The sequence below is a fragment of the Emys orbicularis genome, chromosome 14 (assembly GCF_028017835.1).
Source record: "Emys orbicularis isolate rEmyOrb1 chromosome 14, rEmyOrb1.hap1, whole genome shotgun sequence".
Lineage (NCBI taxonomy): Eukaryota > Metazoa > Chordata > Testudines > Emydidae > Emys > Emys orbicularis.
The window spans coordinates 19222024-19236757 of record NC_088696.1 but is presented as its reverse complement, the minus strand read 5'-3'; the positions used below and the strand labels follow the sequence as shown (position 1 = coordinate 19236757).

Below are 14734 nucleotides of genomic sequence, written 5' to 3'. Positions count from 1 at the left end.
TTTGCAGCAGGCATAACACCGCCAAGGGCACTGAGAGAAACATGCTCCCTGACAAACTCATAGCTGAAGAAAAGGTGCAGTCTGCAGTCAGTGCATCCCCACAGTCATTGGCCAGCACACAGGGTGTGACAATTTGGAGGAATCTATGTACAGCTTATGAATTCTGTTTGATATTGGGGACTGTCTGTATCTGGGTCAGAGTGAAAACTCTGTTTTGATTGTAAGGCTAGTCTTTGCCTTCTCTGCTGTCTTTTGCCTCCATGCTGAGTTAAATCCCACAAAGGCAACAGGAGAAATTCTTGCACCTGGCACAGGCTAACAATAGAGGGTTAAACTTAGGGTATCGCTACACTGTAATTAAAAACCTGTGGCTGGCTCACGCCAGCTGAGGGCTTGTGAGGCTCAGGCTAAGTGGCTATTTATTTACAGTGCAGATGTTTGGGCTTAGGCTAAAGCCTGAGCCTTGGGACCCTCCTCCCTGGCAGGGTCCCAGAGCTCAGACTCCACCCCAAGCCCAAACACCTACATCTCAGTTAAACAGCCCCTTAGCCCAAGCCCTGTGAGCCCATGTCAGGTGGTATGGGCCAGCCTCAGGTGTTTAATTGCACTGTAGACATACCCTTTGACAATCATCCATTTAACTGGTGTACCCTTGGACAAAGAGACAACTGATGCTCAAGGTAAACAAGATTTTTTGTCCGAACTCTAGAGGGGTGGTAACTACACAACAGATCACTCAGTAGGGGATTTTGAAATGAAACTGAGCAGGAAGTCACCTGACAAAGGGGGCTTGATGTTATAAAAGAAAGGGACTCTCACTGGTCATTTTTTTCAGGGCGGGCAGGATGGGAGAGAGACTCCATAATGAGAAGCTATATGTTGAAGGACTGGGGAGAGGAAAGATCTTGGACTCTCTAGCCTATGCTCAAAGAATGACCGAGTGGTGAAGAAACTGAGGCAGGGAAATTGTGTTTTGCAGTTGACTTTCCATTCTTTCAACTCTCTAGGTCTGTGTATCCTTATGTTAAGTAAAGAGTAATTTATTTTAAACTGCTGTGCAAAGTCTATCTGTGTGTGCTTGTCTGCTTCACTATCACAAGCCCTTGAAGAGGTGAACTATAAACCCAGAACACCCACATGGCTGGAGTTCTGGGAAAGGGTGTGCTTAAGTTATGGGGCAAGCTGAGGGATCAGCATTGTTCCTGGGGGTGCAGGGCAAATGGCCCATGTAGCTCAATTTCTGCAATGGGGTAACAGACTGACAACCTGTGCCCTGGAAATGTGCCAGACAGGCCAAGGAAAGACAGTATCAGAGCCTACTCAAATCAAGGGAAGCTTATAGCACATGGGTTGGGACAGAATACTGCAACCTAGTGAATGTCCAGCAGAGGGAGCTTTACTAAGGGCTGTGTGCATGACAGGACCATTGCCCCATCCTCAACAAACGCCCTGGAAGAGCTTTCTCATTTCAGATGTGTTGTTACTATTGTGCAAATATTAAAAAGGTGGGCTGCTGGCACAGATAAGGATAATATCCCTGGAGTGCACTCAAAGTGAAATTCTGTCCCCACTGAAATCAATGGGAGTTTTGCCACTGACTTCCGTGGGGCCAAGATTTCACACCCACGGTGTACAGTGCATCTGAGACCAAATTCTGCCTAGGGGTTATTTAAACTGATCTGGGCCCTGGACGCATGCCCTAATATACTGTGTTCATGGTGTGTCTACTTTAAGTTTTTATTACTATGTAATATCCTTCGTTAGTGATGACACAAAGATTTTAACCTAGTTAAACTATTGGGATGAACAAATTCAGCTACTTCACTTTCAGCCTAAATAGGAATTTCAGTTAATGGACACTGAACATATAGCAAGTTATCCACAACAGAAAGGATGCTCAGGATCTCACCTCTGTCTTTCTTTGAAACCATTTATATTATTAATTACTAGGTGTTGCAATTATTCCTAATCTTTCTCTAATCTTGCTAGCAGTTATATAGTCTGTTTTATGTCCTATTTAATGAACCCTTTTTATGAACGTTAGAGAACTCATTTCTCTAATACATATTTGTAGTTGATTTTCCATTCTTTCAACTGACTGAACAATTGCCATCATATTTTTTAAAATTTGATTTTGAAAGGTTTAACAATGTAATAAAAAGTAAATGTTGTCCACAAATATTGCTATTCCTTGTACAGGTTGAACTGACAATCACACTGAATCTTTCTTATTTCAGAATGTAGCCTAGGTTTAAATACTCTTGTAGCTCAGTATACAAGTGAAGAGGAGCATTTTTCTTGCAATAAACTAGCTTAAAGATAATGTTGCATCACTTTGTTAAATAGGTTTAACGTTAAAATACGCTTACTGGTCACCGTCTTGACCTTGTCAACAAGGAGAGTTGCACCAGTTTAATGAAGACATGAATTTTAATTAAAAGTTAAACAAGTGTAAACCCCAGCTTGAACACTTATTTTGCTTTAGCTTACATCAATTTGGAACAGGTTTAAACTAAACCTTAATAGACCACTCAAACAAAAAATAGACCACACAGGAGTTTGCATCAGTATGACTAAAACAGTGCAAGCCTGTGTGTAGATAAAGCCTCACTGTCAGACAGTGTCTATGGTAGGGCTATATATAACAAGGTTAGTTATTATGTTTAATAAGTTTTTTTAACCAAATTTAAAACTGGTTTGGGCTAATTTGGTTTAAAGAAAATGTGACTGTCCAGAGGTCCTGAACATAAAAGAGTACCCTTTGCTTTTATTTATTTTTTTCTTTCCCTTATCTCTTCCTATTATAATTTTTTCCTATATTTTGATATCTTTCTTCTCAACTCTAAAACTAGGTATTTCATCCTTTAGATTTGTCTTCCCCATAAACCATTGCTAAGCCACTCCTTTCAGATTTCACCTTTCTCTCTCATCTCCCGCATTGGTCCCATTCTCTGCACATCATTGTCTTTATTTCTAGTGCCCACACCTTGGACTTCTCTTTGCTTCTAAAGTCTCCACCCACTTTGACTCTGAGTTTACCTGAGATGGATCCAGAGCACAGTCCTGATCACCCTACAAATGAGGATGAAGAGATAATGTCAAAATGTTTGGGTGGGTAATAGAATGAATATGCTGGTGTCACCCTTCAAATATAGGTATATCAACAGCCCTGAAACATTATAGATTTATAGAGCCTGTAAACCCTTCCAGATAATGGTAAAATTCTCAAATCTTTATCAAAAGAAGAGCAAATTTATGATTTACAAGCATAAAACGTCAATTATGCTTCACAAACCCCAACACTATCCGGGAAATAAGACTAAGCTCCAAAGCGCTGTACATAAAATAGGAGACTTGGGGGTTCTCAGCATACCTGACTAAATAATAGTGTCTAACCACCAGCCAGAAGGGCAAATGAGCAACAAGTGTCTTCAAAATCCAACATTCAAGTCATTTTTATAAATTAGGGAAATATTGATTTCAATTCAGCTAATCTTCATAAAGCTAACGATATCACCTTCATCAGTTCACAAAATCTGGAGGGAGACCCAAATCTCCTCTTGAATATAGATCATCTGCACATTTAAAAGTAGACCAGCTGGCAGAGAAGTTATAAAACTGAGACTTTTTTTGAAAAGTTAATTCAAGGTCTTTAATTTCAGATAATATAATGCCCCAATTACCATCTGGCCGCTAGTATATCATCTTCTGTATTACAAAGTCGGTCATTTTGTCTCAGTAGTACCAATGCAACTGACTATGTCAGTATTCATTCAGCAACTGATCCAACTAAACTATATGTAAAAAAAAGCTAAACTAAAAGACATGTCACTCCTACTTACTTTTTGTACTCTCCACCCATTTTGGGGGCATTCATTGCAAAATATATTTTAAATATATATTAAATATATTTAAATATTTGTAGGTGAAAAGACACTCAGTAAAATGAAGAAAAAAATTCAGAACCCTAATTACTGAAAAATGAGTCTTATCTTATAGTCATATGGTTTTAAATATGTAGAATAAAATTCAACTTCAGACAGAGGCAGAGAGCCAGCAAATTATGCACTTTAATTAGAAGGGTGGGAAACAAGGCAGGGCTATTGTACAAAAGAACAAGGTGCAGCATTCTGAAACAGAAAACCCGGTATTCGTTCTACATTTGTTCATTCCAACAAGTTACCATATTCAGGAACAATTACTACTTTAAAGTCACACAGCAGTTTGATCTGAGCATTACTAATTAGATTACCACCAAAATATTTGCTAACTCAATAATAAAGCAAGATTATTATTTTTTAACGTTTTCTTCTATTCACAAGTCTGTACAGCATCACTCCCCCTAGTGGATCAAGAAATGCAATGTATATCAAAATTACTTTGAATTTCTCACAGTAAGAAGAGATGCTCAGAGCAAAAGCAACCAAATCTACTAGACAGTAAGTCTTTCAGCACAGCAATAAAGAATTCATCTTATTTCAGTCTGATTACTTGCTAAAACACGTATTTTTACTAAAAGAGACAATCATTTTTCCTTCCCCTGCCTACGAATTAACTAATAAGAAGAGCACTCAATGAGACACTATGGCTCCATACCGCCAACGAATGGCAAATATTTCTAGGATTGTTTACTTACAACAACAAAATAATTAAATCTACTAACCAGCTTAGCTTTGCAGGCAGTATGAACTACAAATGTCTGAACAGTGCCTCATTCTCACTTTCAACAGTAGAATAGCTTTTGTGGTAATCTCAGCAGCCAGTTTTGCTACATTTCATTAACTTCAATTATTTTTACATATTTTCAAAACTGATTTTCTTTTTGTATCTATGCCTTAGTATCTTTGTTAGTAGCTGGTATGACAATTCCAGGGCTTTTCCAGGAAAGTAGTTGATTAGTGAAATTTTCAAAATATTTTCAAAATATTTTCAAAATCCTTAGTCCAGAAAAGCAGCTACCCATGGCAAAAAGTTTAAATGAACTCTTTTTGACATTTCTTCTTCATTACATATTTCATATCTATTCACAGTAATTCATGTCATGGAAGAAATTAATATATATTTCATCTATGTACTTCAGAAAAGAGCAGCTTTTTTGCTTCTCACCCTATATACATGAGATCTGTATAGCTATGGGAATTATAAAACACTGACCACACAGAGCAAATATAAAACGGGAAAAACAGGGAAATAGGTAAAATATTTGTCAAACAAATACCTCTGTATATATTATCTCCTAATGGACTTCATTAATACAATTAATGGAATTTAACTTCAGCTAACAGGGATCGGGGTTTGCTGGGTATCCTATTGATACTGGTTTTTTAAATAATTGCATTTAACAGATAGATATTTTATGTCTTTCTACATAAAGTTATGACTTGATCCTTTTAAGTACATAGGGTAACTGTAAGCAAGAGGCAGGCTCCTTAATTCAGTGTGAATAAAGGATGCTCAGCACCTCACAGAACTGGACCTTCAACTATAATATCAAAACTTCAAATGCAGTTATTTGATGATTTTTAGACTACAGGAATTAAGAATGATGACTGAATAAAACATCAAGCTTAAAAACATTAATTGTTACAAAAAAAGTAACTAAAGTAACACATTTCTAGGAAGTGACATTTTACAGAAAGACAAAGGCATACATTTTCCACCAAAATCTAATGCCGCTGTCATCATCAACAACCCAACAAAAGCTACAGCTACCTAAAATGGAAATGAAAATGTAATGTATGGAAATATTCTCTTATAAAATCTCCTTAGGCTTCACATGTATTAATGTATTAGTTTGCAAACATTAAGATCAAAGGCAAAGCAACAAATACATCCTAAAAGTTTTAGTCAGATTTTTATTAACGATATACAAGTAGCAAGGCATAAAAAATTAATATGTTCAAGCCTTGAAATGTCAAGTGTAATGATCTCTAGCTCTGCTTACCTCCTTTGCTTTTTGTTTCAGCCTAGCTTGCTCTGGGTCTTCTTGCCTTGAGCGACTCTACATGTTTTAAAAAAATGAGAAAAAAGGTTAACAGATGGTTTAAGAACCCCTCATCTGTTGCAGTAAGTTAAAAAATAGCAAAGAAAAGGGAACAGGATACAAGGTGTCAAAGATGGGATGCTTAAAGTCATAGAAGTGCAATTTCAAGCCTGTAGGCCTCACCCAATACACTGTTAAATATTCAGTTGTAAATAAACTCTACACTGTAAGTTTAAATAAAAAACCCAAACTTCTGTTATTACCAACTCTGAAGTTTCAAGAGAAGTTTAGATTCTGGCTATTTAATACGTACACATGTGTTTGCTATGAAACAATTATGTCCTAAGTCAGAAAAGAAAAACATCTGATAGAAGCATCATTCAAATATTTTACATTATCTTTTATCGTTTATTGATTTAAAATTCTTCACAATCAAATAATTATACTCACATATTTCATTAACAGAAACATATTATAAGGTTAAAGCTGGTCTCGATACAAAATGAATATATCTATTAGAAAGTCCTCGTCTCAGCTATCATCAAACTAGCACAATTAAAAATGTGAGCATTCTGTAGAAGCATACTGTGTTTACAGCGTAAAAACACATATGTAAGACTCAGCCAAGACATGACTCCTTTCTATTAATTGTCGTTCTATAAACTACCAGTGAGACCCTCCTAAAAGCAATCCTTACAAGACATTTTCCCTTCAGAAATAGAAATAAGTAGCTTTCAGATGCAGAAAGAATAAAGCTATGATTATATATATATGTGATCCTTAGAGTATCTCTCTATAGGTATTTATATATTTGTACATAAATACTAATAACTAATTATTGCCTGCATATTTTAAGACAATTATGTCACACATTTAAACCAATATGCAGACACTAAATATGTATTAAAGGTCAAGAGTAATGAGAAATTCCTGAACTCAGATTCATGGAATTCAGTTATCACTCAAACAAAACAAAACAAATTTAGAAGCAGATTAGAAATGTATTATTGTAGTTTCTCAATTTATTATATAATTGGCTAAAATTCAGATAGTTATGTATCAAAACTATATCCAGTCATAGTAAAAAAATCTGTGGTTCCCATATGAACAATTATTCTTGTTTTGACACATGAAAGGTGTAATTATTTATTATTTGTATATTTCTTTGTATATTAAGTTTCCTGCTATGTCATTTACACAAATATTAATGGAAGAGTAGTTCTATCCTTTTTTTTCCCTCCACCTTTCCAACTTGGAGAAAGATCTAAGGCTTCGGAACAGGAAGCGTGAATAATTTGCAATCACATGGATGCTGGTGGGTGTGTGCATGTGTGTGTGTGACATCTTATATTGTGCTCTTGTTAAAAATGTAGGAAGTTAAAAGTCCATGAAGAAAAAGCAAATGGAAAGCATGAATTAGGAGTGGGAAAAGGCTGGCTCCTAACATGGCAGACATAGCTGTAGGGAGTTCTGACTATCTCATAGCTGATATTCTCTAATGTCCTGGGACAAACACAGCTACAACTCTGAATTTTGGCAGGTAAGAGAAAACTCACTCTGAATTTACTGTACTGTTTTTTAACTGTAATTATTTTTCCAACTGGTACTGCATGTAGATTAAAGCTATGATGCCAAAAAAACAGGAACAAACTGGAGGAAAGGCTTTTTCAAGATTTGTCTGACACTGTCATCACACATGCTAGCTTCATCTTCCAATAGCACCTAGCAGTGATTTTGTGGCTGCTGGCATAGTTAAGGACAGCTTGGCTAGAGAGCTTCTGGAGAACAGGTAATGAGAAGCAGAATACTATAGATCTCTGATGACTACAAAGTTATACCAGCCAAGATAAAACTTCAAGATGACGTACAGAAGGGGACTTGAAACTACAGTGATCAGGCAAATGCAAAAGCTCACGACAGGTAAATTGGTCTAATCAATTGTTAAAGTAGAAGGCTGGGAATAAGGAAATCTGGGTTCTATTTTCAGATCTGAGAGATCTGTGAACCGATTCAGCAAAGCAACTAAGAACTTACTTAAATCCATTCCTATTCAGCAAAGAATTTAAACATATATTTATTTGGCCTTCAGTAGGGTGTAAATTTATGCTTTGCATTAAAGGGATGGACTCAAGCACATACTCAAGGGCTCAGGGGTCGGCAACGTTCGGCACGCGGCTCGCCAGGGTAAGCACCCCAGCGGACCGGGCCAGTTTATTTACCTGCTGACGCGGCAGGTTCGGCCGATCGCGGCCCCCACTGGCCGCGGTTCACCATCCCGGGCCAACGGGGGCGGTGGAAAGCCGCGGCCAGCACATCCCTCACCCACGCCGCTTCCCGCCGCCCCCATTGGCCTGGGACGGCGAACCGCGGCGAGTGGGGGCCGCAATCGGCCGAACCTGCCGCGTCAGCAGGTAAATAAACTGGCCCGGCCCGCTAGGGTGCTTACCCTGGCGAGCCGCGTGCCAAACATTGCCGACCCCTGGCTGAACAGGCCTTGCTTTGTCACCTAGTACAACTCATTTAGCCTATTTGTGACTCAGTATCTCCATCTGTAATATGAAGAACTGCTACTGAGGAGGACAGTTTGGACTTCGTTTGAGCAGGATTTCTCTAAAAGTCCCTTGTCCATCCAAAAGCCAGGCTGTCAGATGCTGTGTTGGGGTGGTTGATCCTGCCCCCTTCAGTGACAGTAGGTTTTGAGGTGTCCGTAAGTGAATTCCTGAAGGTCCCTCCCTGAGGGAAGGGAGAACCTGCTTCTGATAGACCCTGAGTGGGAGGCATTTCTCCCTCTCGCATATTAGCCCAGTTTGTGTTAATTACCTGTGTTTTGTTTATGGACTACCCTGGAAAGGAGAGACTTGGAACTGTCCAGGCTAGAGAGCCAAGTCCCAAGAAGAGACAGCCGCTGCCCCAAGAGAGCCATGAAGGGGTGCCAGACAGTGAGCTGACTCTCCTCACACCTTCCTACTACTGACTGTAAATTCTGGACAATAGAGGGGTAGTAGGAAATGGCCCAGGGAGGGAAGCCTTAAGGTGTCAGACCCTTTGGTAGCCCTCACGGGTCCCTGAGCCAGAGCCCGGTGGAGTGGGAGGGCCTGGGCTTCCCTACCAACTCCCCTGTCTGTATGTTGAAGGGCCCAATCCCTGACCAGTAGGTGATGCTCCCCATGAGCAACAACCATCACAGCACCCCCACAGTGAATACCCATAAGGATCAACATTTGAAGAATTGCTACAGATAACAGCTATGATCTTATGTTTTAAGGTGTAAAAAATTTTTTTTCCTGACCTGATCAAACAAAACCAGGCCAGGAGATGAAAGTTCAAGATAATCTGAAAGAGATTCTTAAAGCAACCGAGATTCTCTGCAAAGCTCCAGAACAAATAATAAAAATGGTCTGGGGGTGAAAGCAGCCAGCCAACTCCCAAACAGAACTAAATAAGAGAATTTCATCAGCGGTGAAGACATACAGTAATGTGTGGCATTAAAGAGGTAAACATATAGTTAAAGGTGAAGTTGATACCATGTTTAGAATAATTCAGTGGATTTATGGTTCCGCTACTAACCCATTATTAAGTCTTTATTTAAAAAAAAATAAGACTGACTGCCTTTAGAATAACTAGAATCCAGACTTCATGTTATATGGCTCACTGCTGCAATCAGTAGTGGCCTTTCTTGCTTTAGTGCATTGGTCAAATTCAGGAACTTTTATCTACCCTTCTTGTCAAGAATTAGACTTTTTAACAGAACGTTTAAAGCAGGGGTCGGCAACGTTTGGCACGCGGCTCGCCAGGGTAAGCACCCTAGCGGGCCGGGCCAGTTTATTTACCTGCTGACACGGCAGGTTCAGCCGATCGCGGCCCCCACTGGCCGCGGTTTGCCGTCCCGGGCCAATGGGGGCGGTGGAAAGCTGCGGCCAGCACATCCCTCGCCTGCGCCACTTCCCGCCGCCCCCATTGGCCTGGGATGGCAAACCGCGTCCAGTTGGGGCCGTGATCGGCCGAACCTGCCACGTCAGCAGGTAAATAAACTGGCCTGGCCCGCTAGGGTGCTTACCCTGGCGAGCCGTGTGCCAAACGTTGCTGACCCCTGTACTACAGGTACCCTTGTCACGTAATCCTATTCATAAATGTATCAAGCTCCTCAAGCCTCCTAATAAATGACTGTTTTCAGTGTACAACAAAAGATTAAATCACCTTGTAGTTAACCCACCTTAAGCTAAAGCCCAAGTAAACAGCTGTGTCTTGTCTCTGAGGGTCATCCAATGCAAGTTCTACTGTTTTGACCTGTCGTAAGAGCAGGATCCTGATTTAAGGACTATCCAGAGTGTGCAAAGCTAAGGACTCCCAGGAGAGGAGACTCAATTGATTTCTAAGACACTCAGAAAACATAACGAAGAGCATGGTATAAAGATGCAGAAATAGAGGGATCTCAGCTGTCTCAATGGCTCATAAGGTGCGAGGTGGTCTCTTAGGTAGGTCTTAAGTGCGTCATAGCAGAATAAACCCAACACTTGGATTGGACGCTGAAGCAACTAGGAGGCTAATGTAATATGTTTGATATAATTTATACTACAAAGAAAATACCATGATGCTCAACACTAGAAGAAGCTTCCCATTGACTTTCAAAGGTAGCCCTATATGCAGCATGTTGCAGAAGTCTAGTAGGGAGGTGACAAAAGAATAGATCATTGAAGCAAAGCTCCATCTTAAAACTAGTTAGATTTCCCCCACCAAAAGTACTCCTACTAGAATGCTGTTCCAGGACCTCACTCCTCTGATGGTTAGAAAGCTTTGCCTATTTTCTAGCCTAAATTTACTCATGCCCCGTTTATATACATTTATTTTGTGCCATCACTGTCCTTTTGCTTAAATAGCTCTTCTCCCTGCCTGGTGTTTACCTGCCTAATGTATTTGTAGAAAGCAACCATATCCCATCACCTCTCAGTCTATGTTTTGCTAGGCTAAACAAGACAAGTTCTTTTAATCTCCTCTTGTAAGACAGATTCTCTGTTCTCCTGATCATTCTAGTAGATCATTTTAAAATCTGAGATTTTTATGAAAGGTTTCTTCAAATGCTGATGAAATCGAGACTTAAAAGCATATAAGCTGCCCGAATTGTGTCACAGCTAACTGGGGTGATTTGATATGCTACTTTTAAAAACATCACTGGCTTCTCGTCACCCTCCATTTCAACTGTAAGCTTCTTGTCCTTGCGTCTAAGATCCTGTACAACTTTGCTCCTGCTCAACTCTTGAACTCCTACTTACCGCTCTACTCTTGTCCCTTTTTGCTCCCTTCTTGCCTTCTTCACTCCACTCAAGCTACCTAACAACCCCCTTTGTGCTCTCTTATTCTGGTCTCCAGGACTTCTTCCAGGCCACCCCTTTTACTTGGACCCCTCCTCCAATCTCAGTCTGCCACATCTCCACCCTCTCTGTCCTTCAGACACAAACTTCTTTCACAACCTAAAAGCATGGAAGCTTTAAGTAAAGTGGATATTAAAAATATAAACTTTAAATCCTGAAACTTTTTTCAGGCACCTGTTCACCACCACTCAGTCACTTCAGTTCCTTTTGGAACCCTTCCCCCATCATTCAACCCTGTGGCCATGTCTAGACTAGGAAAATAGCTGATATATTTTAAACGTGATCTAACGTATTTTAACTAGCACATTTTTAAACCCTAGGCTTCCTCCTAAGATTCCCTTTGAGGGTTGACCATGACCAGCTAACATGTTTTTAACGTTGTTAACCCCACCTCTTAGCATTTAAGAACACATTCATTAATTACTTAGCTACCATGTTTTTAAACACGACCTGTTTTCCTAGGCTGGGCAGGATGCTATTTTGTCGGTGTAGGCTGTCAGTTCCTTGGGGTAGGGGCCTTGTCATCTTACTTATCTGAAAAGCACACAGCTTACTTTGAGCTCTAATATACATAATAAGCTTTGAAAATGTGATTCACTAATGTTAAGTTTAATGTATGTATTCAAAATAAATACTTAAGGGGGGGTTTCAAAGCACATTTTGTCAAACTCCTTTGACAAAGGAGCTTTCTGAAAACTCAGCTTTTCTTCCTAATATAGTGAAGTATTATTAAATAGAATGACGACAGCTGCTGCATTTTAAGACAGGAGATATGCATCCCATAGAGCAGCGGTTCTCAAACTGGGGTCAACGGACCCCAAGTCATGTCTGGCTCCAGGGGGGTCTGCGAGTCATGTCTGGTTCCAGGGGGGTCCACGAGTCACGTCCGGGGCTGCTGGCCCCGCTGATCAACTCCTCCTCCTCCCCCACAGTGCCTCCTTTACTCTGCGAACAGCTGTTCAGCAGCGTGCAAGAGGCGCTGGGAGGGAGGGGGAGGAGCAGGGACGAGGCACGCTCAGGGGAGAGAAGAGGTGGGGAAGAGGAAGGGCAGGGGTGGACCAGGTGCAGGAAGAGGTGGGGTGGAGCCTTGGGGGAAGGAGTAGTGTGGGGATGGGGCCTGGGGCTAAGCGGGGTTAAGCACCCCCAGGGAAAATTAAAAGCCGGCTTGCGGGTCTGCGAAAAATTTTAAATCAAAATGGGGGTCCTCGGGTTGCTAAAGTTTGAGAAATGCTGCCATAGAGTTCTTTCTTGCAGTTAGACAGCGATTGCATTTTTTTAAATGAACAAAGTTTACAAGTTTTATTTTTATATTTTAGTTGAATATATCCTCCTCCTGTAGCCATTTTTTCAAGACAGATAGAATATGAATAATTATGCATAATATTATGGTCAGAATTATAATCCCTTTGGTCACAGTTCAATAGGTTGTTACACTTCAGCCATGCAATTTGTAAAATCAGTACTGCACTACATTTTACATTTTATGTCATTTACAAAAATGTAAGATATACCACTAGATTCAGAACCACTTTGGAGCCTTAAGCTTAAAGGACTTGTGCTTTAAAAGCTCTCAGGGCTAGCACGTGATTGTCTTCTGCTTTCAGCAAGCACTTCCATCACAGTCTAGCGCTAGGCATTTATAACTTCACTTTTTTTTTAAATCTATATTGGGAGACTTTAATGTTTCAAATTCATCTTTTTCATTAAAGTTAAGAGTCACAACTGTAGGTGCTGCACTATTGAGAGCCACTGCTGTGCCAACAGTTTCAATTTTAAACCTATTTTTCCCATTGATGACATTAGAACTTCACCCACGGCTGCACCAACTTATAACTTTCACTTTTCATTAAAGAAGTTAAATTGGCAACATGAAACACTTTGCTTTCACATTAGCTGTGTTAATAAAAAGTGAAAGTTAAAAGCAGCATAGCTGAGGGTAAAACCCTATCCAAAGTTGTGGTCACACTGAGGTGGCATGCAAAAGTACACGTCCAAAAGCTGTTTTTTTGTTTTGTTTTTAATTGTTAAAATGGTAGAAAGTAACAAAATTTCAAATCCCCCAAAACTAAGCCCCCCACTTTCTTATCACAAATGAGCAGTATTGCATCAATTGTCACCCTCATTGTTAGTCTTGGGAAACAGGAAAAGAATTAAATAAGCATGGAGATTTAACTCTCCTCTCACTCAGAGAGGTGGCTCCTACAGAAGAGGATGGAAGCCCATCGGCAGGACTGTAGTAGGGAAATTTGCTATTGCCACTATCTGCACTACATCTGTTCAGTGAATAGAGGACTGTAGCCTTGAGTGGTGTCAAATTCAGCACCATCAGCAAGCACTAAAATTAACTTTATAAACTGCACCAGAATATAATCCTTTGTTCACTAACCTAGTGACAATTTTTACCAAAAAGAGGCTATGAAAAAACATACTACACTCCCCTATGATTGTTGTATTTAATTTTAGTACCCAGGAATTTGGTAGTATCATAAACACTAAACGAAAAAACACTAAAATGGATGGACTAATAATAACTGAGTCCCAGGACCTGATAGGATGATATATGCCATTCAATTAAACGTATGGTGAGAAAAATTCATTTGTCAATGTCACACATCATGTGCAATGAAGCCAGTATGATCACCTGAACTAACATTTTAGTTTTATAAACAATTTTGAAATGGTCAGCTTCCTTAAATACTGTAACATGGAATATTTTTTATTTCTTAATTCCTTGGGCATAGACAACCCCCATCTACACATATCTAGTGTAAAAAGCATGTGACTATTCAAATATCCATTTAGAAATAAAATCAATCCATGATCACCAACTATGGTTTCACATTGTGTTTTCTTCTGCCACTAAGACCATTTCCATTATTGACCACATATTCAAAATCTTATTCTACTCTCACATGTAAGCCTTACACATCCCAGGTTATTGAGATAGTAAACAAAAGAAACAAATAAGGCCCAACACTTTTAGTGTAATACAAAACAGTGTTCTGCTCTCTTAGAAATCCCATTCAAAGCAGACCACATTAAATGTAAAGATAAATTCCTCAGCTGATTTCAGTCTGGCTTTTGACCTTTTTGTTGTCCTAAGACTGCTCTTTGCTGTCTCTCTCTAAGAATGTAATTTCCCCCACTCACCACTGACAGACAGATTCAAAGGCTCTCTCCCTTCTGCATCCAGAGGGGAGCAAAGACCAGTGGATCCTGACTAGAAGTGCATACAAGGTGGAGAGCAGGCTCTGATGCACGTTCCCTCTGTAGGGCTTGGGCTCCATGTATGCAGAGAAGGTTGTGGCCAGCTGTTGTATGGCATTGTTCTCTCACCCCAGCATTTTTCACCAGCAAGACAAACCAAAATAAAGTAATGTTG

At 39.9% G+C, this 14734-nt stretch overlaps 1 protein-coding gene across 1 annotated transcript in view; it reads right to left on the bottom strand.

The window, feature by feature from the left end:
* LOC135888686 (transcription initiation factor TFIID subunit 4-like) overlaps positions 1-14734 on the bottom strand; it is a 207145-nt gene that overhangs the window by 96856 nt on the left and 95555 nt on the right. The window contains exon 13 of the mRNA XM_065416440.1: positions 5945-6001. Within this exon, the coding sequence (XP_065272512.1) occupies positions 5945-6001 (57 nt within the window). The remainder of the gene's footprint in view (positions 1-5944; positions 6002-14734) is intronic.